General features: G+C 39.8%; 1 protein-coding gene across 1 annotated transcript in view; it reads left to right on the plus strand.

Annotated features, from left to right (window-relative positions):
• Positions 1 to 10,749: 10,749 nt before the first annotated feature.
• cacna2d1a (calcium channel, voltage-dependent, alpha 2/delta subunit 1a) overlaps positions 10,750 to 27,320 on the plus strand; it is an 83,960-nt gene continuing 67,389 nt past the window's right edge. The window contains exons 1-2 of the mRNA XM_061029269.1: positions 10,750 to 11,159; positions 25,562 to 25,643. Of these exons, the coding sequence (XP_060885252.1) occupies positions 11,080 to 11,159; positions 25,562 to 25,643 (162 nt within the window). The 5' untranslated portion in view covers positions 10,750 to 11,079. The remainder of the gene's footprint in view (positions 11,160 to 25,561; positions 25,644 to 27,320) is intronic.

The raw sequence follows: 27,320 nt of genomic DNA on the forward strand, positions 1-27,320 counted from the left end.
GTGTGATTACCCAAGCATCTTCATATCTTCTATTTAGGCTATTTTAACCAGATTCATTCGCTTCTTTTTTTCAGTAGTTTACTTGCTTTTTATTGTTGAATAAAGCTTGTAGGTAACATTTCTAAAACTGTGGGTTGCGTTCCCTGTTTTTGGACGTTACAGTGCCCACTTTGGTGTGGTTATTGCAACTATGCTGGGTAAACCTGGGGTGTGGTGGTGGGGCCCAGCATGGTCACAGTCCTCATTGTCATCCATTTGAATGTTACCTACTTAGAATAGCTTCTAGTTTATATTGAAGATAATCAGGGTACAAACAAACAAACAACATTTCCATCTCTATGCACACCTAGAGATGTGTGACGTTACATACACCAGCAAAGTATAAGTACCCGCATTAAATAATCCTGCCTGCAGGGGGAGGAAGAGAACCAATTTGCAGAGTCAACCAATAATCTCTTTTTGATGATTTTGTTGGACCTAGAATCAAATAATTCACCTTCTGTCAAAAACATGTGAGCAAAGTTCATAAGGGAAAAGGTAGATTGGGTGGCGAAATGTAATTAATTTGTTGATGCAGTTTTATTATCAGAGGCTGATTAAGAGACTCCCTCCATACACAGGCTGTGTGTAGACAGGTTAGACATGTAAGTGTCCTGCAGGGCGGTGACTCACCACCTGATGCTGCCTGCTTGGTCACTGCTTGGTAAAAAGAAATGGGCGAGAAAGATTTCACAGAGACACACCAGCTCACCTGCCCACTTAGTTATCGGGTAAAATGAATCTAAAGTGAAACAAATGAATGGAATCCTATTTTGATGACTAACATTGGGTCTCTTCAGAACTGCTGATTTAAGCTTCACATAGGTTCTGAAAAAAAATGAGAAATTAGAGGGACATAAAGGTCAGCTGGATTTCATTATTTGACGCTGTTTCGTCCCACAGTACCGAGCTCAGCTCACTATCTGCTGATTTGAGCTCCATTACATATTCAGCAGACAGATGTGACAGATATGATGATAACCGTTTCTGCTAGGCGCTTAATTAAAATAATCGAGGGGGGTGAGCTAATTACCAGCTAGCCTGGCTAAGGGACTTGAAAAAGAGGTACATTGGCGCCTCTCTGCCAGATACAACTGTGTTATCTCCATTACACCCGTTCTCCCGCTTCTCATTTCTATGTGTCCCCTTGTTGTCTTTCATGTTCACCCTCTCCACCACTCTTCAATACACCCGCCCCTCCCCTTCTCTTTTCCGATGCATCCCTCAGATCCTTCACTTCTAAAGATGTGTTTGTTCCTCTCTTTTGCCTTTCAAAGATGTGGCCTGCGTCAGACAGGGGCCTGAAATATGCCCTGCGTCTCTGAATCACTGAACAGTGAGGCTGATCAAACCGACAGAAATCTGGCGAGGCCACATCAGGCGACATTGCTGGGCGCGTCAGCTTATCCACGGTCAAACAGAGTTCACACACCGATCAAACATGGCTCTTCTCTAAGGGTACATTTTCAACATTCTGTTTATTGGCTATATTCAGTCTCTGAGGCTTTGTTTCTTGTTGGAAGATGATTACACTGCATAAGAAATGTGCCTTGTTAAATACAGTGAAAATTAATGTAAGCATTTCTTTCATTTCCAGTAGTTTATAGTCATGCCAGCCATTTGGCTAAATATATGGCAGCATTTTTCTGTCTGATGGCTCGTTCACTTTGAAATCTCAGCAACTTTAAGATGTTTTTTTCATGAGAGTAATTAGCCTACAGATGATTGTGGGCCCTGGAAGATGAAGACTACTGACTTTGGTGATCCCTTTACTTTTTCTCTAGAGCCACAGAGTAAGACACTACACGGCAGCACGTTATAGTGTTGTGATTATTGTGTTATTAGCAATGCTGCCTAATAGAAAGCACGTTTTTGGGTGGGAATCCCAGCTGTGGCCTTTCTGTGTGGAGCTAGAATGTTCTGACTCTCTACCACTGAGGCATGAGTGAACCCTGATTTTGACCTACTGAGACAGTGGATAGTACATACACTCTTACAGGTAGAAGCACAAGGCTACACAATATTGTTGTGGACAGAATTGCATGCTCTCTCCCACTGGAGCGTGAGCTGAGATATTGAACTTCCATGACTTAGTTTCGGTACATACGAATACGTAAGTGTGAGGTTCCGGGTTCGGGAGATAGCTGAGATAATGCATGGTAGAGGGGGTAGAGATTACAGAAACTATGCTTTCATACATGGCTGCCATCACATCATCCCAATAACTGGATTAATACATTTGTTTTTAATTAGAACACAAGATTTACAATAGCTGTTTTCAAGTCAATAGGCTAAAAAGCAAAGACATGTATCTCTTATTTAGTATAAGTTTTTATCATTTCCCCTAACTCTGCGATCAAGTCACATTTCTGTTGGCTTGATTTTTTTTAAAATTTATAACCAAATAATTTTTTTTTCCACAGTGAGTATGATAACGTGCTACAAAATGTCTACAAAATTGATGTTTCTGTCTAATTTATGTTATTGTGTTGCCGCCTGGTGGTTTAATAGCGCAACTGTAGGGTCCCTAGCTGGATCACACCTCAGAGGAAATCTCTCATGAGCTGAAGGTGGGTGTGTGTGTGTGTAGTGCTTCAACAAGCATGTTTTAAAACTGTTTTTATATTTTGTATAGGAACCTGTTTCAGAATTCACTGTGAAAGTTTAAGACACCTACGTGTTGATATTTTTTCGTAGCCGTAATGCTGACGTTAATGCTCTTCTGTTTTTTGTGTTACACAGATGTGAATCCTTCAGTTGCGTGGTTGTGCTGTTCTTCTAACCCTAACCCCCCCCCCCCTCCCCACCAGGTAGGCATGGCCATACTAGTTTTATATCATAGTGTTAAATAAAAAGGTTAGCTGTAAAATTAATGTTGTTTTTGTAAACTATAAAACTCAAGTGCAGTATAAAAATCTATAAAATGCATTTCATTGATGGTTACATGTTAAAATGATTTGGTATGCTTATATACAGTTAAGAAATGAAAATTTGCTAAAAATGATACTCTTAAGAAAAAGGAAATCTCTCCTGAGCTGAAGATGTAAATCCTTCAGTTGCGTGATTGTGATAACTGTGCTTTTTAATTTATACAGCAGAATAAAAGAAAAGAGAGTGAGAGCAACTCCTGTGCTGTTGTGGCGTCCTTCCTGCACCATAAACAGTAGAGGTAGACACACATCCTCCATAATCCAGAAGAAAAACACAACTGGTTACACTAACATCAGCATTTAAATTCAAGCAGGTGCTTTGCCTGCTGCCAAACACAGCCGTTACACAGTTGGTAATATTAAACTTGTAAAACTGGTAGAAAAATTTCTCTGGTCTTTGAGGGGATGCTGACCTTCAAAACCTTTTTTTTTTTTTGTATGTTGATAAACTACATATACCAAACCATTTGACATCCCAACACTGTTACCGAGAGACCTGTTCAACAGTAGGAGAGAAACCATCTGGACTGTGATTTAATGACCACAAGCCTTTTTCCTGTTGGGCTAAATGAGTTCTGCTCCAATGTGGACATCTGGAAAAGTCCAGGCACAGACAGGGATGTGCTGTCATTGCAGTGAATTATGTTGGTGTCTTGATATTAGATAAGTTCAGAATCTTGAAATATAAATGTGTATTGAGCTTAGGCCTACAGGGCAGCATGGTAAATGTCCGAAGATAAAGCTGTAGATCATGAAGTCTGGATAGCGTTGATACTTTTGAGTCAGAAAGTACATACATTTGGTAACATTAAAGGATAAAACATTCGTCAGAGCCATTGGTTGGAATGAACTGCTGCACATGGTGCTTCAGCGAAGGGCGGCCATATTTTGTATCATGTCACTATTGCCCATATTGTCAGCTATTGTCCTCCATCATTGTCAGGGTGGAGGCTCAAATGCTGTACAAAACAACACGTCATAAAACTGCTAAAGTTAGAATTCATCCACTGTCTATGTAATGTAACATACCGGCATCATTCCACAGTTTAATAAAACCTTTTTTTTTTTTTTTTGCATTTTGCATTTTGTAAAATACAATTACAGGTAACCTTCCTAAATCCTGATACAATATCATTAATTTATTCACAATGCAGTCTACTCTCTAAATAGTTTGTCCAACCAGATGTTCATTAAAAAGTGTCATTTCAGTTGCTCATTGATCTAATCATGACACCACAATTAACTATTACTACCTTTTAAGGGCATTTGAGCTGCCCCCCCCCATCCCCCCCAAGTGTGATGTCAGAGAAAGAATTGCTGCCATGTAAATATGGCTTAGCTAAAGTATCTACATAATAAAAACACTGACAATAGAAACATCCTAATTTTCTTAAACGGAAACAAGATTGTGCTAAAGAATTGAACAGCACAGCTAAAGCCTTCATTTCCAATCACCTTGGTTACCCCCCGAAGCCTTCGTTCTGTCATTGGATGCCCGTTTCACCCCGAGGCCCCCTTCGCTGGGCCATAACTTCTCCTCCTGACAGAAAAGCTTTCACTAATAGTAATGTGATAAGTCAGTGCACAGAGAGGACTCAGGCTGCCCCTGTCCAGAGTGAGACATCATATCACACACATTCGACATCACTCTCTCACTAAGTCGACGAGGCACGACCACGCCGACTGTCACCGAGGAGGAGACTGCGGTGCAAGAGAACAGATTGGGTTTTATGTGGTGACCTACAAAACTTGTAGGTGTCATTGCTGATGATGATAAGTCAAAGACAAAGGTGACCAACAGGGACTGAGAATTTTCAAAGGCACATAGTAAAAAACACGTCTTCACACAGTGTGAGAGGTCGACATTTTGTAATGCCTTGATTTGTTTAACGCATGAAGTTACGGAAGAATGCAGAAACTACTTTTACGTCAGTAGGTTAGCTAACAGGTGGTGAAATTAGCTTAATAAACCAGAGACCAGGCAAGTGATTGCATTAGCTTACAATTCTGTCAAAGTAGCGTGCATCATCATTTTCTTATTTCATTCCAAAAGCTAAAGTGTAAAAATTGAGTATTCTGCCATTTAACCAGACTATTATTCTACAATTCTACAATTCACTTAGCAGACGCTTTTATCCAAAGCGACGTACATCAGAGAGTAAGAACAACACAAGCGAGGATCTAGAAAAAAGGGAACAATGTCAGTAAGAGCAAACGATCAGCTTTGAGTCCGATTGGACACACAGGTGCTGACAGGAAGTGACCAGAGGCAAAGCACAACATTGACGGCAGTTCTTGAGAGCTCTAATCAGTATAGAAACCATCTTATAAGTCGTCGTTATCAAACAAAAACCATCGTGACAACCATCATCATCATCAATGATATGGAGACCATCATCATTAAGTTAGTAGGTATTCATGAAAGAGCTGGGTCTTTAGCTTTTTCTTAAAGGTTATTCAATTAAATTGTTCTTTTTAAGGTCGATTAAGAGAACTGGCTGATGACTTTAGTGTTTTTAAAGTAATGTCCCAACCATACCTGTACTACATAAAATGTGAAAAATAACTTTAATATATCAATTAACATGATACATTTCCTGTACGGACTGTAGGCTATAAAACATGGACGTAGAGTCAGTGACGTCACTCATTGTTGCTAATTAAACTTAAGATTCTCATTAAACTTAAAACTTGGAAATTATTTGTTGCCAGGGGTAACAAACTTGCCCAGAGGAATTAAAATGAGTTGTGTTCCAGCAGCCTGTGGGGGGAGGGGAGAGGAATGGAAGATTTCAGGATAATGCAAGATTTTTGCATTCAGGCAGCTTTTAGAGTCTTCTACTTAAGGGCTCACTCTAATATACATTAATTTGTTTGTCTTGCAAGTTAGTGAAAACATATGAGAGGATGTGACAGTGACATTTAAACTCTGCAGACACGAGACAGATTTGACAGATGCCTCATCATATTGTATCACGTCATGTGGCTCTGGCTGCTCGCCAAATGCTTACAACCTCCGTTTTCCCGTTTTGTCAGCATCAAGAAGAGCAAGCAAAAAAAAATCAAAGATGATCAGAAATGTGGAGTTGGCTGAAAATAAGTAAACCCTCTATACTTTCTTGACTTTGAAGTCAATTTGATGTAAAAGCCTATGGGTAGTTTTTAAATTCCATTAACGTAGAATGTACATGCCTTAGCCCTCAAAATTTATTTCCACAAGCTGCTACATTTTTTAGAAATTTAAACATATTGTTAGGCTCCTTTTCTGGTAATCTTTTGTCTTTTGGAGAGCTAGTTGAAATCATTGACCGTATATAAAGATAGTTACGCATATACTCTTACTCCCATGATAAAAAGGTCAGCCAAAATACCACCCACGACAGGCACTGACATATTGCACATTAGCAGCCAATGTCTGACTTGTAGGAATCTGCTGGTATAGAGCCTGAATAGTGATGTCCTCCGGCGTCTTCCACCAACCACATTTAACTCCACTGATAAAATGTCAAAGATCCCTCAGGTCGGTAGAGGCCACAGCAGAACAGGTCTTTCCGTCATTTTGAAGCGGACACTCAAAGTTATAGAAAGTTTAACGACTCTTGCAGCTCCTTCTCTACTTGGACATAAATCGTCATTATAAGAAACCATGACTGAGACGAGTTGTTTAATGTGCATTTTGATTTTCTACCTTGACTCATCTCCCATCTGTAAGCATTGAGGAGGCGGAGCTTATGGCCTATTCTGCAGCCAATCAGTAGGGGGAGCTCCAAATGTTTTGGCTTCACATTTGTTTGGCTATCATGTCGTCCATCTTTTATATAGTATATGGCTTAAAGGATAACCTTACAAGTAAAGAGGATGATTTCAAAGTTTTTTTAAAGACTTTTTTTGTCTGTTGGTGCATATAAAAAGCTAAGACTGAATATATTATATACGTTATAAAATTATATGTTTTAAATTGAAAATGTTCACTTATAAGCTCCTCTTAACTTTCGTAGAAGCTTTTCAGAGATACTCATTGCACTGAGTATTCATCCCTCTTGTTCTGCCCTCTCTGTGCTGCTCCCATTGTGAACACACACTCCTAACATGTTCACTCACTGGTTGGGAAAACAACAGCCTCGCGGCTCGGTCATGAGGAGTCTGTGTGGAGACAGCGAGGGGGTTGCTAGGCGACGGCAGCCGGGCAATTCCCTCGACAGGTGGGTGGGGTCTGGAGCTGGTGATAGAGGCCACACCTGCTGCCTGCCAGGCACACACACACACACATTCTTAATTCACTCAGAATCACAACCTTTACTTCAGCCCCCTGTCTCTCTATATTACACACACACTTGCACTCCTGATTTTGCCTCTTGTTGCTCTTTTCTGGAAACATGACCTGAAGCTAACTCTGCCTTCATGGTCAACAGGTTCAAATTAAAGAGCAGTCATCCACAATATCAACAACCAGACGACCTTTACAAAAGTTGAATCTAATATGCCAAACAATAACAACTCTTCTGATTTTGTGTCCAACTGTAGCCAAATGTAATTGTCAATTCTCACTCTCGCTCAATATGCTGCGCTCCATACGATCAATGGTAATTTTGATACATTTACAAGAAGTGACATTAAATTGCAAATCCTGCTAATTTTATGTGGTCACTCTTAATCCTGCATTGCATAAGCTTTTTACCGCTTCACATTTTGCTCATCAAATACATATATTGGAATTAATAGTTTAAAATAAATTGGCTACATTGCACTTGCGTCCAAGTGGTTAAAGTATTAAAAGTGCACATATCATCTAAGTTTTAAAAGTGAAGTCAATGAACAAGTGCTTGAAGCCTAAATTATTTATAATGGCCACTAGGGGGAGACTCAAAAAAGATAAGAAGTTAAAAAGCATGAGAAAACGACCCTTCTTCTAAATTGATTCATCACAGATTAGTAAATATTTTCAAAATAAATGTAAAAGCTTAATTGCTAATTCAAGTCCTCCTCAATACAGCTCGGTATTCTGAAATGATGTTCCAGTTTAGTGTCAAATATGTTTGCACTTTTAAGCAGTAATAAGTCAAGATATCTATTGTGGAAAATGATCTGTGGACTGTGATATATTTCCTGTTTTACACCTCCAGTAAATACAGAGCAATATCAGCATCAGCATAATGTTAATTATTCTGCAGCTAGTAAAAGTGTAGGTCTAAATTTGAATCTCCTTTTAGCTCTGATTTATTCTCCACTAACTTCTGGTAACTTCTGACACAAAAATACTGACAAGGACAGATTTATGCCAAATTATTAGTCACATTTAAGCCACACTGGTGAGTAATCCAATCATGTATGAGAAGTGGATATGTTTAGTGAAACAAACTAATCCTTGTGAAAATCCCATAATCCTGTTTAAGAGTGTTTTATTTGCTCGTCGTGTACAAAAAAAGTAGCAGCATGAAGGATTTGCGTTGGAGTTTTCTTTTTTCTTTTGCTCGATATTTTTGGACCCTTTTGCATTTTTTAATTTAGCAAATGAATGTCATCGATTTTTTTTTAGAACAGGTTTCATCTGATCAGCTCTTCCTGCTTCTCTGCAGACACACTCCCTCTTCTTCACCTCAGAGCCCTGCCCGGCAAGAGGTCCCGGAGGAGCCGCTCCTGTAAAGAGTTATAGTGAAACCCGAGTGATGGGAAGCACATTAGATCTATTTGTGTGATTCATATAGTAGCAGGTGAGCAACACTTTGCCTTGTTGGCCTGCTGTGACCCTCCATGGAGTAAAAGTGAACCCTAAACACATGCACACATCCTTATTCAAACTGCACACAAACAAGGAGACACAAATTCAAGTCAGGAATAAGAACTTTAGGGTTCCATAATAAGTGAAGAGCTCAGAGGACATTAGTCAGAGATTAGTTTAGTATCAGACAAGACTCTTTGGAGATAAAACTCATAAGAAAGTACAGTATATTCTTCTGGTATTTACTCTGATGATTGTCCCAGCAAAGGGAAATGTCACTTTATATTACGTTTGCCTCAGTCCCTTGGAGCAAGAGGAATTTTATTATCACATTTCTGCATAAGCGGATGCACTGACTGCACTGTTGCAAATTAAATGAAGGCTTATAATGATATAAATAATAAAAACAGAGAGGCTTTATTAGATGGCAATGTTCCTTGAGTTTTCTAAGTGATGTTTGTTTGAATCCGACTAAGAAAGCAGTCAGGATGAGGGCCTGAAAACACTTACAGAGCTGCACATGTGACCTGACACAGTTATCCTTATTTGCGCCCGGCTCACTCACACCTGTGGTTTGAGTTGTAGCCTTGTTATCAAGATTTCCGAGTAAGGTCAAAAAAAGCCTATCGTTCTTTGAAATGCAGACTTCATTCATAAGTGAAAGTAGACTTCAGGGCCTGTATTCACAAACAGTGTGAGAATAATCTCAGAGAGCTCCACATCTAGTCTGAAAGATTGTCCTGGAGTGACGTCGGAACATAATCAGAGCAACTCTGAGCGAGCAATCAACAGAAACTTTAATATTAATGAGGAAGCACGTTGCTAGGTATGACACATTTTTTCAAAAGCTGCGAGTGGTTGATAAAAAAAGAACAGAGATGAATGCTCTCTCATAGAATCTAGTTAGACATTGTGTATTACTATTTTATGTTATGAATGTCTCGGTTGAATAAATTGTAAGAAGTAGTTTATAGCTTACAGAAAGTTTGAGAAAAAATGCCCACTTATGCAGCAGCCTCGTCTGTATTTAAATAATTTTTGTATGTTAAGCCCAACTGTGATTTAATAAGGACATTTTTAATCCAGACTTTTTCACTTGGAGCAACTCTTTGTACTCTAGAGGCCTTGTGAATACGGCCCCTAGTTTGGAAACTGAGGCCAATGCAATTGCAATTTCTTCTAAAGACCAGCAGGAGGTGATTTCACTTTGATTGTATCCATTGCTCCTTTCATGCTCAAACCTCCCGGGCTTATATGGTCACTTAAAGCATATTCATCTGTTTGAGTGGCCATATTTAGACTTTACAGTCAGAATTAATAATGTATGGTTGCAGAGTTTTGTAAGCTAAAGATATAGGCCTAACAAACTTAAACACAACATACTCTGCATTGTATTATCTGTTGTTTGTCCTGTGGGGAAAAATCTGGAGGCAGTGAAAGGTAGACCTGTTTGAAAAGATTAGACAGCAGTCACAGAGAGGTGGCTGCGTGGTGTTACGCGATGTGAGGCATGGTGTTTGTGTCCAGTGTTTGATAGGACTCCAACAGGGACAAAGCCATGTTCAATTGTTGCAAGTGGTTGTGGGTAGAGAGGGCGCCCTGAAACCCATTTAAGCGTCCAGAACACAAACACAAAAACACACTGTAAAAAATGTCTCGCACTAAAGGCATCAAAATTATACCAAATAGTTTCATAGTATTTATTTTCTATTATGTGACAATTGAAAACAGATCAGCGGAGTTGGGCAGTTCAACTTTTTCCCCAAGATTTTCACTAAAAATACTTGTTTCAATCTCTGATAAAATAACACACAATGACAACTTTATTCAACTTTATCCATTGAATGAGACTGTTCCAGTAAAGTAGTTGGAAGTAATGGTTAGAATAAGTTACAAAATAAGAGAAATCACACTTAATACCACTTCCTCACAGGTTTAACCATAACAATCTCGCTGCTTTGTGACCGTTTAGATATTTTTTACAGTGCGCGGAGTGGCACCGCTCTGCCGGCCAGCCTGAAGATCTAAATGCGCCCTCCCCTTTTCTCCTTTTATTTTTGACACACGCCGTAGATGTGCCCTAATATCCCGTCGCAGTTTGAGGCGCGCGCGCACACACACACACACACACACACACACACACACACAAACACACACACAAACACACACACGCACGACTGAAGTGCAAAGAAAGCACACACTCCTCAACTCCACCGATGGGGGGGACATAGATACCAGATGAGATTTGTTTCCAAACGCGCACCGATGGCGGTGTGAGGCGTTTGGCTGAGAAGTACGCGCGGCTCTGTGGATTAGTGAACCTTTTGTGTTTTTTTTTGACGGTTTTCTTCCTCTGATCCGGACCCTGTTTTAGAGGACATAAACAAAGCTATGGATTACTCAGTCTTCTTACTTTTACTCTTGGCAACCATTTCATCTGTGTCGACCGGACAATTCCCATCAGAGCAGATGTGAGTACAGCTCCACAACAGCCTGTTGGCTTCTCAAAGTCTTGGATAATGTGCTGTGTAGCTGAAATAACAGCACACACTCTTTTTAAAGTCAGGGTGTATTTTATGATAGTCTGAGGTGCGATTGAAGTAGAGATGAATGATGTGATTTTAATGTGTGAACATTGTCCTGGAAGCAGCAGAAACAGAAAGCCCTCCCTCCGTCTTTCATAGTGATGAGGAGTGCACATTACTTCTCATACAACTTAACCTCGTGTATATTTAAAGCTACTGTCTAATGCTGCTGGCTTGAAGCAGTGTGACATGTGACTGGCTGTCAAATAAATCCTCCCAGGAGGTAGTCAGAGGTCTGCATGTGGAAGCAGAGGATCCCAAACTTTTCCTGTAGCATCTCCAAACACGCACATATAGACCACTGTTTAGATTTCTGCTGGAAGATTAAAATGTAGGAAGACTTTTGTTGAGGAATCCCATTTTATTTAACAGTACAGCACAGTTTATACAGAGATCATTAGAGTAACATGAGAACAGCTGCTCTGCCGATCAGAACAGTTTGGTCAAAGTGAAACAATAATTTCACTGAAGCAAAAAAAGCCAACATACACTGGTCCCAAATTCTGAAATGTCATTGAGAGATTTTAGATTTTAGTGTCTTTATCATTCAAACAAGCAATAAAAAGAGGCTTGTGTGGGACATTTTCACTTATTCCAGAGGGTTTTCAATCAAAAAGACGAGTTGATTGATCCAGACAGTGATCAGTGTCACAGGTGTAATTGATTACTGATTGAAAAAGCTACTTGTTGCTGTTCTAAACTCAAATGAAAGTGCACCCAGCCTGTTTATAGAAATGCTTCAACCCCCCACCCCCAATATATAGATGCATTAGTAGACATTTCTTGCATGTAGACCAGCAGTACTTCCGCGTTATCATCTGCCAAAGTCTCAGTCTGTCTGCTGAAAGCTGTCTTCATGCCCTGCAGGATGGGATCATGGTCTTGATATAAAGCAGGGCTATCGCTCAGGCTGTCTAAATGTGGCTCCTAACCTCTACACGGCGCCACATAAATAGAAGCAACAGATGACATATCATCAGTCCCAGGAATACAGCTCCTAAGTTAAACAAACGTGTAGGTGGATGACGCCGCACCTCGCACTTCATCCAACAGGTTGAAGGTATTCCAGATGGTTGTGCTAACGCAGGCCGGACTTCTGCTTTGGTTTGATATGCAGCCTGAGTGCGGTCCCCCTCTGGAGAGATGGCGAGGCGTGATGGCTCTCAGCCTAATGGCAGCGTACAGTGATGTCAGACTAGCAGAGTGGCCTGCCCACTCCCTATATTTCATGGGCACTAAGTGGATTGATCTGTGGGCTGCGTATTCACACAGACTTGGCTGGCTGCAGACCCACTCTGCTTGATACAGTTGACTTAACTGAGTGGAACTGGCAAATTGGGCTGGAAGAAACACAACATTAAAATTCAGAACTAGATTGGCAGGAGCTGTTGGTTTCAATTAGGGAAAGTTAATGTAGTAGAAAGCCAGAATAAAAACTTTTTGCAGTTCGACTTGTGCTACTTACCATTAGTATGAATATTTCTTGTTTTGGAGGGTGCAAAAAAAAATCTCAAAAATCTCAAAAAGCTTGCAAACCTCTTCTTATCCGCAGGCATTTTTGGTTTCCTCTTGTGGTGATGATGATTTTGAGTGACAAGCTTTGCATTGACTCCTCAAGGTGAAAGTTCTAGAGAGACTGTGATGGAGAGTGTGTGTTTCTCCAGGTTAAGTGAGGGCCTCAGTAGCTCAGTGTTTGTATCTAAAACCCAACATTTCCACTCAGGATGTGCACACTGGCATGTCCATGTTCTTCTTGTCTTTCATTCAGTCTATCTCTCTCTTTCTCACCTCGCTGTCTTGTGCCTTGAAGTGTGACTGTATCTGTGGGCTTCTTCTCTAACCTCACATGCCAGCATCTGTCTGCTTCAGATCTTCATGTCCCCTCTCTCGTTTCCTTCCCTCTCTTCTCACTCTCCTTTTCATGGCTCCCACTTTCCGCCTCCTTCACTCCCTGTCCATCTTCTTCTTCTTCCGTTCCAGCTCCCTATGTATCTTTCTCTCTCTCTTTCTCTCTCTCTCTCCTCTCCTCTTTTCTTGGTCGCCTGAGGGCCGATGATGAACATCATTGAATCTGAAATGTAAAAAGTCTGATGTCATAGACTTCGCCCCGCCAGCTAGCACATCGAGAGATCATGGGAGATAAGAAAGAAGAGATGTAGCAGTAGAAATATTTAGACTGTTTGTCCCTCTTGATCCCAAATGACTATTGTAGATGGACATTCGCATTCACATATATGCATATATTCTGAATAATAACCCTCATAGCCAAGAACACAAGAAATGCCCAGATGTTTGCTCTGAATTAAGACTTCCAGTCCTGATCATATTCTTCTTTCTGATTTGTCACCTTAGTCACCAAAAATACATATTTTGTCTCCGCCCCCCCCCCCCTCCCTCTGTTTCTGCCACACTCTGCCTCATTTCTTCCACTCTCACTTGCTTTATTTTAAAAGGCTAACTAGATTTCATGCTCGACCAGCTACAGAACCATGCTTCTCTGTTACGCTGCCTTGTCTCTGCAGATCAGCGGGCATAATGTGAGGAGGAATTGCATCTTAATAGAGAGAGAGAAACATGGGCAGTTGTGAACAAAAAAAAGGAGATAGATATAAAACATACGTAATGTTTGTGTCACTTTTAAATAGAGTCTGTAGTGAGGAGGAAGATTGACAACTGCTGAAGTGTAAAAATGTCAAATTGTGGTTTTACGTTGAGTTATGTTTGGGCCTGTTTCTTTCAGCAGAGTGAATTTTTGTCTTAACTAGTTCCCTGAAAAGTGATGTGACAAGACTTCAAGAGGCTCCAAGCAATAGTCAAGCACTTAACCCTCCTTCTAATGCCGGGTGCAGACCGTATGATTTTGGGCCGCCTGTCCCAGATTAATCATCAATCATGGCAATATCTCCAGTCGTGGTTTCAAAATGGTGGTCCAAACGTTACCCAGTGAGAGAGCATCAAAGACGACTGATCTCACGGTCTTGTGACGAAAAGATAGCCTGTGACAAATATCTGACAGCAATCCAACAATGTGAGTGCTTCTACAATCTATGTGAATTACCAACCAAAAGAAATGCGCCCCACCCTGCATAAGTCGGGGCCTCAGTTGGGCAGCCCCAGTCAAAAGAGTCTGTATTCACCCCTGCTTGAGAAACTAATGAGAGTACACACATTTAATACATTTCCTAAAACAAAGTATTTTGTGCCATTCTCTTAAAGTGGTGGGCCTCCACCCAAAATACATGGCAGGGGAATTAAAAAAAAAACAAAAAAACAATAAGATGATTTTAATCCAAAATGCTGTGATCGCACAAATGCTGAAGTCCTGATCTCAAAGTTAGCTTGCAGCACACAAAACTTGTGCGTGCTTTAACGTCCACACTAGCGTCATCATAATTGTCGTGAAAGAAGATTTGAACCAGAAAATGTGCCTATATCCCCGGAAAATCATGCTGGCTGCAGTCACAGTGTTCAACACAATGGTCTTTCATTGTGTTTTTTTTTTTTTTTTTTTTTAACTCTGTTTATTTTTGTCAATGGAAACTGCTCTGGGCTTTGGGCTTGATTGGATCATAACGCTTTTCTTGCTTTGGGAGAAACGGAGAGAATTAAAATGTCTCCCCTAATTCAATCGAGGGATGAAAAAAGCAGGAACAAAATAATTGGAATTATCAGATTTTTTCCTCGACCTTTTATTATATTGTCTAATCTCACTTGGAGTTATGACACCGATAATACGTGGAGATTTGAAGAGGAGGAATCAGATGTAATGAGCAGATGGAAATGATCCGTCTTAGGTTTCCCTGCAGTGATTTACACCTTTATAGCCATGAGGGAGTTGTTGCTAGCAGGTATATTTCAGGACCTGCTCCTGCTTTGAGTTGAGCAGCTGGTAGCCTATATCTGTTACACACACACATACAAGGGTGTGAGGTCTGTGCCCGTGGATACTGTTTGTTCTTTGGTCTCCCTGTAATTCCATAAACCTTCCCCTAAATGTTTGTTTTGCTCTTTTAGTACACGTTTCCTGCTTTTTCATGCATGTTTTTCTACGTTCTCTTACTCTTTTTTCGACATCCCATTTCTCTTCGCCCTCCTCTCACCCCGGGCTAAATTTAGGAAAGCTGAGGGAAGGGGCTTTGGCAGCCAGTTTCAGTTCCCAGGGTCATTGGTTCCTGGGTTCCCATGTCCTCAGGGTTCCACACTGCAATGTTTAGTGTGGGTCAGATGATAACTTGTTTTGCTTTAATGTCTCGTTTATGTTTCAAATCTCTGCTTCTCTTTATGACAAAAGTAGTCTCCCCCTGCCCGGTGTGTGTGAAAAGAAAACGAGGAACCCAGCACTGTATAACTTAACTTACCCACAATCCTTTGCCACATGGAATTTCTAAAGTATTTTCCATTGCACTGTTCCCCGGGCAATCCCAGGAATCGCTAACAGCTGTTTGGTTTGGAGGCCGGTCCGGTACAGGAAGGAAACATGTGTGTACTGTAAAGCAAGAGGAGTATGGTTTTTAAGGCTGCGTTGTAAATCAGCCATGTGTCACCGACTCCTTTCATGGTTTATTTATTTATAGGTTTATGTGTCTCAAGAGCCTACCGAACTAATCAATAGTGAGTAAAGTAAGAGCATAGAACACTCCAACAAAATAAGCAAGTAGCACCCAAGAGGTGTGTGATTCCAGAAAGTAGCAGGAAAGAAGTTGAGTGTGTCTTAAATTTAAAAAACTAGCCTTGTGGCTAATCTTGCCTGTTGTCACACTTAGATTTTTGCTTCCGTCTCTTGTCCTTTAGGTTTATGAAAACATATCTTTTCCTGTTTGTAAGAGTTAGTTGAACTGCTGTTAGGGATCATAAAGAATGCAGGTACTTTTAAAACAAGGCACACCAGCTAACATCGACAAAAAGAAAGTCTTTAATTTTTAAATAGATGTTTTGTGCAAAATACTTAATAAGCCACTTCAACTTAATTGCTCAATGGAGGCTTGGAGTCCTTTAAAATATCTCCAGTGAGACTCCATGAGCCCATCTGATGTGTAATTTTTTTAGAAAGACACAGGGAAAAGTGGACCCGTTATGGCCTGTGATGGTTTCTCTCGAGCCTCTTAATGGAGCTGTATTGGCACATAAGAGCTGTTATTGCTTGACTACACCACACTACAGCACTACACTTCACTGGATAGTGTGTGTAGAAACCAGGGAGACTAATTCCAGCACTAACAGTCGTCTGGCTGTGTAGGCGTCTGAATTGATGTTAATTGGGCATTTTTGGCCAAAGGGGTCTCTTTAATCTCTCTACTTATACACATTGTCTGATACTGTGTTGGGGCGTATTTACAGTCAGCCGTTTAGGGTTTATGTGGATGGGTTGAGAGTCTGCTCAGAAAGCGTGAAGGTGACAGAGACATGGAGGTTTAGTCATGGAGCAGAGTTGAACATGACATGGAGGAGAGAATAAGACTGCTGGAGGGATGAAGATGAGCAACAGGAAGAACAAATATAATAGGATATATTTATTACTGTGTGAGAAAACTGAGTGTTTATGGGCGTAAAAATGCTTGAAAAGTCAAATTTGCACACCTATTGGAAGTGTGAAATGTTGAAATTTTAGTGGTTTGGTAGAAAATGCAAAGCAAATGCAATATCCCAAGACTTCAAGAAAAAATTGCAGGACTTCCAATTTTTTTTTTAGAGATTTGTGAAAATTTGTACATATCTCTATTTCCACCAGTCATAGTTTGATTAAGTAAGAATAGGTTATTAGGAAGGGCTTTAAAAAAATAGATATACCTGAGTGTAAGGAAAAGGCATTTTAATATTTGACATTTTTTTTGAACTGCTTATACAACCTGAATTTGTTCTCTGAAATTCAGAAAATCAATCACTGCATTGTAAAACATTTCTTTGAGCAAATAATGCATGTTTTACGCAATTTGACCCATAATTCTTGCACCATACCCTGTTGCAAAGTTGTATACTTGCATAATGAAAATATTGCACTAATGAAGTTGATGTTGTTGTGTCAAAGCCTAGCTTCGTGCTGGACTCTCTCCAGCAGGTGTGAGTGCTGCAAACACTTGCAGTTGTCACAACAGTTCTGTTCCCTGTAATTTTAATGTGTCTGGACACCTGCTGCTAGAGGTGATATAATGGGAGCTGTTAGTTCTGTCACGACGTATATGCCTCCTGACATGGAGGGTGTGGACGAGGCAGACTGGGAAGAGAGGGGACGGCGATTCAGTCCCGGCTAGTTTTGGACCAGAGTGTGAGGTCAAACGTGGTCAAGGGGAGGAAGACAGTCGGAACCCCCCCTCTGTGACAGGCTCATTTTGCCAGTGGGCAGACTGTAGAGAACTGGACTCAGATTACCAAATGGCCTGGTTGATTTGTAAACAGACATTTCTTGACATGGAATCTTATTGTGAATTATGGAAATAAATTGATATTTTGATTTCATGTAATTTATTTATGGATCAACAAAGCAAAAAAATAATAATACTAAAAAAAGTCTTGCTTATCCTGAGTCTTTTTTATTCTTTTTTTATTGACTTAAAAAGATGGAAATAACTGGATGTCCTGTTTATTCCTAATATAAGGCTCTTGGTGCGTACTTAAAGTTTCTAGCTCCTTAAGGTTAACATACTGTCAAATTTGTTGGACGAACTAACCAGCTTTCCTGTGAAATTTACTTCAATAAAGCAAGGCAACAGATGATTAAATTGGATCAGTGAATATATACTATAGTCCCCAACTATGGTGGTGAACTTATAAAGCAAGGATTGATGATTGACTCTCTAACTGCTGTATGCAGTAAACTGGGCGTATAGCTCTGAATCTGAGCACAAGGAGTCAATCCAAACGTTTGTTTTGGCCAAAAGTCCATCTGTTAAATCAGTCCCATTGGAATCAGCATCGTGTAACCCACACCTGCTCCACCAGTGCGTTATAGCCCATCAGCACCACCCTATCATTAGATAATGATCCCGAAGTCTTGTCAGCTCTTCCACAGCTGAAACACACCCTAAGTGCTTGATAGGGCGCACAAAATACCGTTGTCAAGGCTTCACTTAAACACGGCTCTTCAGATCGAGGCAGGGGGGCCGCTGTAAATCGCTCCGACTGACTCGCTGAGAGGAAAAATTGTAGAAGAGAGGCAGAAACATCAATAACATCTTATCATCGGAGATAATGAGGCCATGAGACATTTACAAAGCCTGCAATTACAGTGTTATTGACCTCAATAAAAAGGGATATATCATCACTTGTCTCCTTTTGTGTTGCATGGTTAGAAGGGGAGGCCAACATGGAGACATTTATAGGCTTCATGAGTTCATTTGAAAGGAAAATAGGAAGCATTAGGAAGTACAAAGGCGTTTGGAAGATGAGAACAAAAGCTTTCAGAAAACGAGAAAATAGTCCAGATTCAGAAGAAGGAAAGCAGAAATACTGAAGAGATGAAGGCTAAAGAAATGGAAAGAAGGACCAAAGCAATGAAGGGAAAGATAAAAGGTAACATATTGACAAATGAAGGATGAATGGAGTGATAAGAGAAAGAAAGGCATAAAGAAAAAGGCATGAATTTGGTAGAAAGCTCTGACAGGATCATTACTTGTTAGACGCTTTGCTTCCCAGTCAAAGCTCTTATTAGCTATCCCCCAGTGGTTCAATTACATCCACACTCCCATCCTCAAACATCCCTTTCTGTTTTTTTTCTCTACTCCCTGTAATGATGTAAGACTTATCTCTCTCCAATAACACATTGGAAGCCCAAATTACTAAAATCAGAGGAGGATTTCAGCTTTCAGCCTGTCTAGGAGTCAGGAGGAAAATTAAGATATAAAAAAGCTAAGAGCTGCCGGCTGCTTCTTCCTTGATTTGATGATTTTGACAGATCAAATCTGGATGGGCAGACATGTCTCTGAGTTAAAAACATGGAGATGTTTACAAGACAAGAGGGCACTCGAGTGGAAACTCTGAGATTGGATATTGAGCCTCAAATTGTTGGGGCTGCAGAACCACAAGAGGCCAAGTTGTCTGTGATTCAGTCAGAATGATGTAGCGACCAAAAGTGCCAGATCAATTTTTTTAAACTTTCAATTGGTGGTCACGAGCTGTCAGATTTATCGTATAATCTACATATGTTCCAAATCTTTAGACAAATATAAAAACATTTGCTGCTGAATGAAAAGTAAAGTCATTGTGTGAGAAAAATGGACATGCTTCTTCTTTGTTGTACTCCTGATGATCAAGGGTATGTCTTTAAAGTCATCGTAATATGAGTCTCAGTTGAAATAAGATAAGTATTTTATGAGAAACTTTTCAGATTCTTTGACAGCCCAAAGTGTTCTGTCTACTGGGTATCAAAGTTCCCTTGCTGCTTTCAAACAATGAAAGTAAAGACAGGACTCCACAGAAGGTACTATCTTCCCAATCTTCTCCTGATGAACTCCATCTGGGATCCACCTTTGAAAGTTGGAACCTCTTATGACAGCCTCACTCTGAGCTTTTCATCCAAACCTTGACTGGAGGTAAAGGTAGAAACAAAGAATTAGTCAAGGACAGATTCAGGTCTGAATCTAAAATAAAAAGTCATTGCAGTTTCAAAACTTTGGTTAAGTAGTGTTGCTGTACTTTCTTATCCAAGGCATTAATTTAACAAAAAACATGCCAGACTTTTACTTGGGCAAGAAACTAACAGCCAGAGGCGTAGGCAGGTTGTGAACAGGCCAACAGTTGGATAGATATTAACAACACTACTGATTAATTCTTGGCTAGGTTCACAAGCTAGTCCATAACCTTGTCTGTCAGCTGTATGTTGCTGTATATCGTAAGTTGTAAGTTAAACCATTGGGCTAAAAAATGCTCAAATGAAAAGCAGAACAGCGGAGTCGTATTCTTTTTTCAAGAATGGTACAATTTTTCTGTGTTCACCTCTGCTTCTAAATTCTATTATAGGTGAATGAGCTATAGTTTTAACTTTGTCTGTTGGACATATGTTGCTGGGCAGGTACGTTGTTAGTGGTAAAGAGAAAATAGTGTTAAAGGAGGTTAAAATAAAAGGATGTGCTGAGTCATCTCTGTATTCTAGGATGGCCAGTAACCATTGTCTGTGCTCAGGCCTCCTGCTTAATGTGTTTAAGAGCTAGATGTTAACATCTGATGTCTGTTTTTGGTTGCTGGGTAGTTATTAAAATAATAAGTTGTAGGCCTTGAAACCTAATAAATGGATGCCTGGCAGAACTGTCGAGTCATGGGTGCGTCCCTGTTTGGTTTCCCAGTGCTTTGTCTTGCTTTGGTCCATCTATCTTAATTGGTGTGTTGTATAACACACTTGCACAAATGGGTCACACCCACTTCATTACATTAAAAGCTTCTGCAATGCGCTGCACCTGTCCTTGTGACCTCTGACCCCAGCTACCCCCTACTGCCCTTTGAAAGACCTGCTGCTCTGGTTACATACAGACATAGACACGTAGAAAAAGTAGCCAAACACACATACACATGACAGCTGTTCTAACAGAAGCAGTTTCCTTTCCAGTCATTACAGTGATGGCTGTGGGGTATTTTGCCAACCCATAGTCAGCCACACATGGGTAATGCACAAATTAAGACACTTGCTTGCTGGTTGAGGAACTAATTTAGCCGTGAGAAAGCCTCACTTGCCCTCTGACATAGCACATTCTGTCTAGTGTGCCTGCTTTTTTAAGCAGATTTAGTTTGGTAGCACCTCCTCTTCACGCCATTTAACTATCTGGCACATTTGTGCTTATAACAGAAGATTTAGAGAATTTGATGACATTTCAATGTTATCTTTTTAGCATTTAAGCCCTCATCTTAGACAGTCTCCTACTGTAAACTCCAGGCAAGTGTCTTTCAACTCTCTACAGTCAGCTTACTTTTGATATTTGGTACTGCATGCATGCTCAGTCGGATTTCAATATCTGAACAAACATCGAATACACATATTAAAGCTGTGGATGAAACCCCCTAGTTTAAAACCAGGCCAGCTTAGGTAGAAGATGTTGAGGGAATTGAGTCTATATTTAGCTCAAGACAGAAAAAGACTTGTTTTATCAGATTATTGCTTCCTGTCTTGAAGGCCAGTTGTGTTCCTGTAAATCTGACTCCATGTGTGCTTAGGGTTGTCTTATAAGAAAGCCCCCAAGAGATGCAAGAATGAATAGGGGATCTAAGGAGGCACCCATGGAAAATGCATTTTCATGCACCCAGAGTTTTATTGAAGGTCCCTGTTTGTATCCATGTGATGAGTGTGGATAATGAAATGTTCATTTAATTAAAACAAGATTTATGGTCAAGAACTTCCGTCCCCATCTAACAACTGAAGGCAGAAAGAGCGATTGAGAGTCGGGAAGCAATGAATCTTTTTTTATTGGCTTTTTATGCCTTTCTTATAGAGGACAGTTGAACGAGTAGGAACCTGGGGTGAGGTGGGGGGGGGATGACATGTGGCAAAGTGCGGAGGGGTCGGAGTCAACACAGCCCCTGCCCCTGGGGTCAAAATTCCCTTACATGCGTGATATAACCAAGGCTATCCTGCGCCCTAAAAACAATGAATCAATACATCTTGTGCCAACAAAGTACTATATTTAAGGGAACATTTATTCATAACCAAATGGAATATTTGTCAAAAGATAGACAAGGGACATCAAGCACTCCAATGAATACAGATTAATAATGTGACTTTGATGGTTGACCAGGTGTGCCACTTGGAAGATATTTTTTGTTAATAGAACCTTTTTTGTCGCAGAAGTTAAAAATGATGATGATGTAAGAACCAGAGATCAATACTTGGACAGTAATATAAAGCCAAAAAAGTGTGTCACTTTCTTCTCTAATCTTTGAGCCAGTCTTGAAATAACAGGATGACAAAGCTCCAACACTCTCCAGGCTGGTCTAAACTTAATTCTTACAGATTGTCTTTCATATCAGAGGACATACGCCTTTAGACAAGAGAATAAGAGAGTGAATAAACAACTGGATAGAAGGATACAGTTAAGCCATACAAATGGGGGGCTTTTACAATTTGCCTGTCAGAAAAAAAAAACAGTCTGCTTTATAAGTGTGTGATATTAATGACTCACAGACACAAGTTTAAATAAAAAGGCTTGTAGTGCCCGCAGGTCTCACACTTGGCTGAGTTTCACATTCTCTCATAGACGGCCCCGCAGTGTAACTGTTGTGTAGCCGAGTGGCTCTGCATGGCTCACCAGCCATTTTGAAGGATTCCTTCATCTCCAAAACCCCCCTCCTCGATTTCCCTGAGGAGAGGGTGAGAGAGGGGGGGTAGGAGCTAAGCGTGGAATGACATAATGATGCTATCATGTTTTTTTTTCCATGTCCTGCTCCAAGTTTCCATCGTCACATCGCATTTGTTGTTTTTCCTTTTTTGTCTTTTAATTAAGGAACTGTTCATTTGTTGGCTTCTGGCCGTAAAGACTCAAACAGCAAACTCTTTAACCACTTGTGAGGAAGCAACACTTCCTGATGTCATGTAGGGAATACATGTCTAGGATGGTGAGGATTATTTTGGGAATTGGCCAATCAGAACACAGCCTAACTTTTTTCCCCCCCAAGAGATGTTATTAAACCAAGATCAGAGAGATCATAAAACCTGTGCACAAAGTAAGTCAAACAATGTAATAAAACTGTTTTGTGAAGCTGCAGACAAGTGAGGGAACAAAGTCCTTTTAACCCCGACAAGTGTAGTTTGGGACTTTCCCTGAATCGTGTTTGACTGGAGCTGTCCTCTCCTCATTAGAGAAGAAAGTCTGCAAACACAGGAGTAGTGAGTTCATGACCAGAGCTGTCTCTATCTAGAAATGCAATACTAGCAGCAGCAACTACGCATGGGTATTTTGCAACCTTGAATACCTCACAGTCGATGTGATTTGTCCTCTGTCAGTCAACTTTTAAAATCTCAAGTTGACTTTTATCTCATCATTTTTTACTTTCTCATTATTAAGACTTTTTACCTCACAATACTGACTCCTTTGCCCAGTAAGTTTGACTCTCAAAACGTTGACATTTGACTCTTACAATTAGTTTCTTCAATTTCTAAATTGTGACTTATCTCATATCTCATATATTTTTTTTAATCTTTAATTAAACAGATTAGTTAATGATGTCATTATTATGACTTTCCATCTCATAATCTTCACATTCTATCTCATATTGTGACTTTTTTCCTGTAAATATGATTTGCTGTTGGAATATTTCCATTGTTGAGGTTTTCCTTCTTAAGAGGATCATAACTGTACAGTACAAACACACACACACACACACACACACACACACACTAACAGTTTTCACGCTGGACACCTGTTGTACTGGCCCACCGTTCTGCTTAAAGCCAACTGGGGTTATTTGAAAAAGTCACGTGCATTAGAGATCTAATACACACCTGTTGCTATGGTTGGTGGACCTTATCTTGACGCTGGAGTTGGCTCCATGTATCCTACAGTAGTCAGCATACATTACAACTCTGACCCAGAGGCATAAATCCACTTTGAAGCCATTTATTAGCGATTATTTCATGTGAAAATGATAGTATGAGTGGTAGAAAGAGCAATGTGCTGACAGCAGGGCCATCCTATATCTGCCCTCAGCTGTCTCTAAGAAGGCTAAATATACCAAGTGGCTGCTATGCTTAACATCTCCAGCGCAAGCCAGCCCAGCTCACATTACACTGTATTTTTTAAATAAGATAACACAGACAGGGTTCATATGTCAAAGGCCCCTAGGCATTGTGGGAGGTGAAGAGGTTAATTCACACTGTGGGGGAGTAGGTGTAATTTTCTTTATGGATTCTGTCATGTATTTTTTATTGGCTTTGGTAAAGGAGCTGGGGTTGTGTAGTTACAGTGTAGAGCGTTTTCAGAGGCGTGCTAGGTGAAGCATCACTGAGGGAGGAGGCCTTTTTTTCCTGAAAGACGTGATTGGCTGATGATTGATTGATGATTTTACTCAGTTAAAAAAGTTTGACATTGTTTGAAATAAGCCTTTTTGACTTAACTTGCCGAGAGTGAGATGAGAAGTTTATACCACTCTTCTGTCAGTGGGCTACGTTGAAGCTAGTTTACTAATAATAGCTTGGCCTATAACTAGCATAAAAAGCTATCCTAAACTAAGGTGGGACAAATAATGCACAAAAGCGTTGAATAACACCACATTCAGATATCTTTACCCTTTGGTTTGTGCTCTGCATTTAAAAGACAACGTGCTAATCAGTGAGTTTTTTCAACTGCTGGTACAGTGCCATTTTGTTTGTGCTATATTAAGTAAAGAGGCTCCAGGCTGTAGTTTGATATTTGCTGTACAAATATAATCCTTTTAATTCAAGTTTAGGCTAAAGAAAAAAACACATATAATGTTGTTTCAACAATGTGAGAGAGAAAAAAGGATATGTATGTCTGGTCAATAAAAAAGCTAATCACAGTAGATCTTGGTACATTCTGGACAGAAACTCATTTTGCGCATGTTGGGGTTTGAAGCCATGTCAGGTCATACATGCCAAGTGAAGAGATTCATTGGTGTTTTGAGAGAGAGGGGGGTATGGTGGCTGGGGTCTCCCATATACCCACACACTCATACACACATAACCTGAACTGTCAGACGGTTCCATATAAGGAACTGGTGTCCTTAAATTCCTTATGGCTAAGTTACAGGGCTTAAAGTTTATTTATAACAGTTTTGACGTGCTGGTAATTACTGTTTGGCTATGTTTATGGATACATTACAGACACATAGGGGTCATACTTGGTTCGTGAAAAACTTTTGAAATGCAACAACAATGCAATATATATCTACTTAGGAAAAGGCATTTGATCGACATTAGAATCATAATTAAGCACATGCAAGTGAAGTAAAACAAAGTTCAAGCTCTGAAATCAAATCATTTTTCTTTTTTCTTTATATTCTGTTGCCTTCTCTTTCTCATCAGTAGAATACATTAACCAACATCTGACCCCTGAGCAAGTGACACTCTCATGCTGACGATCTATGAATAGCTCTCGCTTCAATGCACAGCTCATATGGAGCAGAGAAATGTATTCACTTGGTTAAATATTTCTTATTTCATGCCTTCTCTCTGTTATCTGTTCAGCAATCTCTGTTTTCAAATACTGTGATCAGTAAAGCTCAGTTTAGGTCATGTGATCTCCAGGGCTAAAATCGTACCAAAAGATCAGGTCGGCTCAACAAATTGAATTAGTCTGATCAATAGAAAATGAAGATGGGTGAGGTAACTGATTGATTATTTTGTGTTTTCCTAGGATAAAGGAATGGGTGGACCAGATGCAAAAAGAGATGATCACATTAACAGACACAGCCAGTGGAATGGAGGACTTAGTACAGGTAAGCATTACTTTCTGTACAGCATGTACAACGCAATTGTTGCTCTAGTTTAAAAATACATTTTTGACCAAGTTGGCTAAAGTTAGTAACCACACAGACTATAATGCTACAGAAGATTTTTTGAACGAAAATCCAAAAAAATATGTTTAAAAATATGTCCAAGCTTCAGGCCTTGTCATCTCTGTTTTCCATCACAACGGTTGATTGACATTTGAATGTTTATATAACTCACCAGATATAATTATATTTTGGTTGAAAGTTTAGCATGATTAAGGGCACTGCAAATTTGAGTGACGGGAGTATGCCCTAGCTGTCACCTCTGATAATTCAAGTCACTGAACTTAACCTCTCGACCGTGGAAGTGGCATTTGTGTCTTTTACATTCAAGTAACAGAACGATGATAGAGCCTACTGAGCTGCTAATTGTTCTAACAGAGCCTTGATAAATTCTGTGCTACTGCCTAGCTTGTTAACTCGTTAAATAGCTACATAGATCGCCTATAGATAACCCTTTTGAATAGACAACTGTCGGCTTTATCTAAAATAAACTAGTAACTAACTCCTTGCTAGCTTAGCGTTCACAGATAGTAATTTCTGGCTCCAAAAGATACTAACTCAGCGCAGGCCTATATAATGCACATTTCTTTTATATAAGATGTCACTCTAGAGATTTAACAAAAAAAAAGCCTGTTGTTCTCACAGAAAGATCAGGCTAGCAAGCTGGGCTTTGTAGCCATTCTAACAGGAAGTGAATAAAGCTAATGTTAGCCATCTTATTCATGACCAAATTGTTAAACATATAGTTAAAATAACAGTGGAAAGTAAGTAGCCTAAGTAGAATCAGAGAGTGATATAAAGAAAGAAATGCTCATATAAACATAGTTGGAACTAAGTGTGGCTTCATTTATTCCCCTTATATGTCCAAATTCTTATTTTTTTATTTTGTACCATGCAAATTAATATCAGTATTGTCAAGACTAATTTATGGGACAGAACCACTGCATGAAAAATAATTAAACTGAAATGTCTTCGGTTTGTTACTGTAACTACAATTAAACCCAAACTAACTTCTACTATGTTCATTGTGCCATTTGTCACCTACTTCCTCCATCATCTTCATCGTCATCATCATCATCAACCCTCTTTGAACGACCTTTGCTGTCAAAATAAATCACCGCTCTGTAGCATCTTCTCATTAGACATAACGCCGCCTTATTCCTTTCTGCCTTTCCAGTGTATATGCTCAGATAAGATCAGCGTCACGGTTATACTGTGATAGCACACCCACACACAAAGATACATCTGACAAAGCACGAGAAGCTTTTTAGATCCACATTGATTGACGTAATGCATCCTGCACTCATGATCTTTCTTCCCTTGGAGAATAAAATCAGTCGGCTTTGAAGCGTTGTCGGTATAATTACAAGACATGTTGTTTGATGTGAAGACTCGACTTTTCACAAGAATGTAAATGCATTACTAATTACTGAATAAATCCTCCTGAATAAAACTTACTGTAGAAGAATCAGTCGGTTTTTGGGGTTGCCCTTGTTTTACAGAATGTTATCAATACTGATGCAAAAAGAACTGTTTAACATCAATGATGGCAGATACAATTTGAAGACATTCATGCACATGATTAAGTCTTTTTCAACATTGATTGATAATTAGTTTACA

Source organism: Labrus mixtus, chromosome 22, assembly GCF_963584025.1.
Source record: "Labrus mixtus chromosome 22, fLabMix1.1, whole genome shotgun sequence".
In the NCBI taxonomy this organism is placed as follows: domain Eukaryota; kingdom Metazoa; phylum Chordata; class Actinopteri; order Labriformes; family Labridae; genus Labrus; species Labrus mixtus.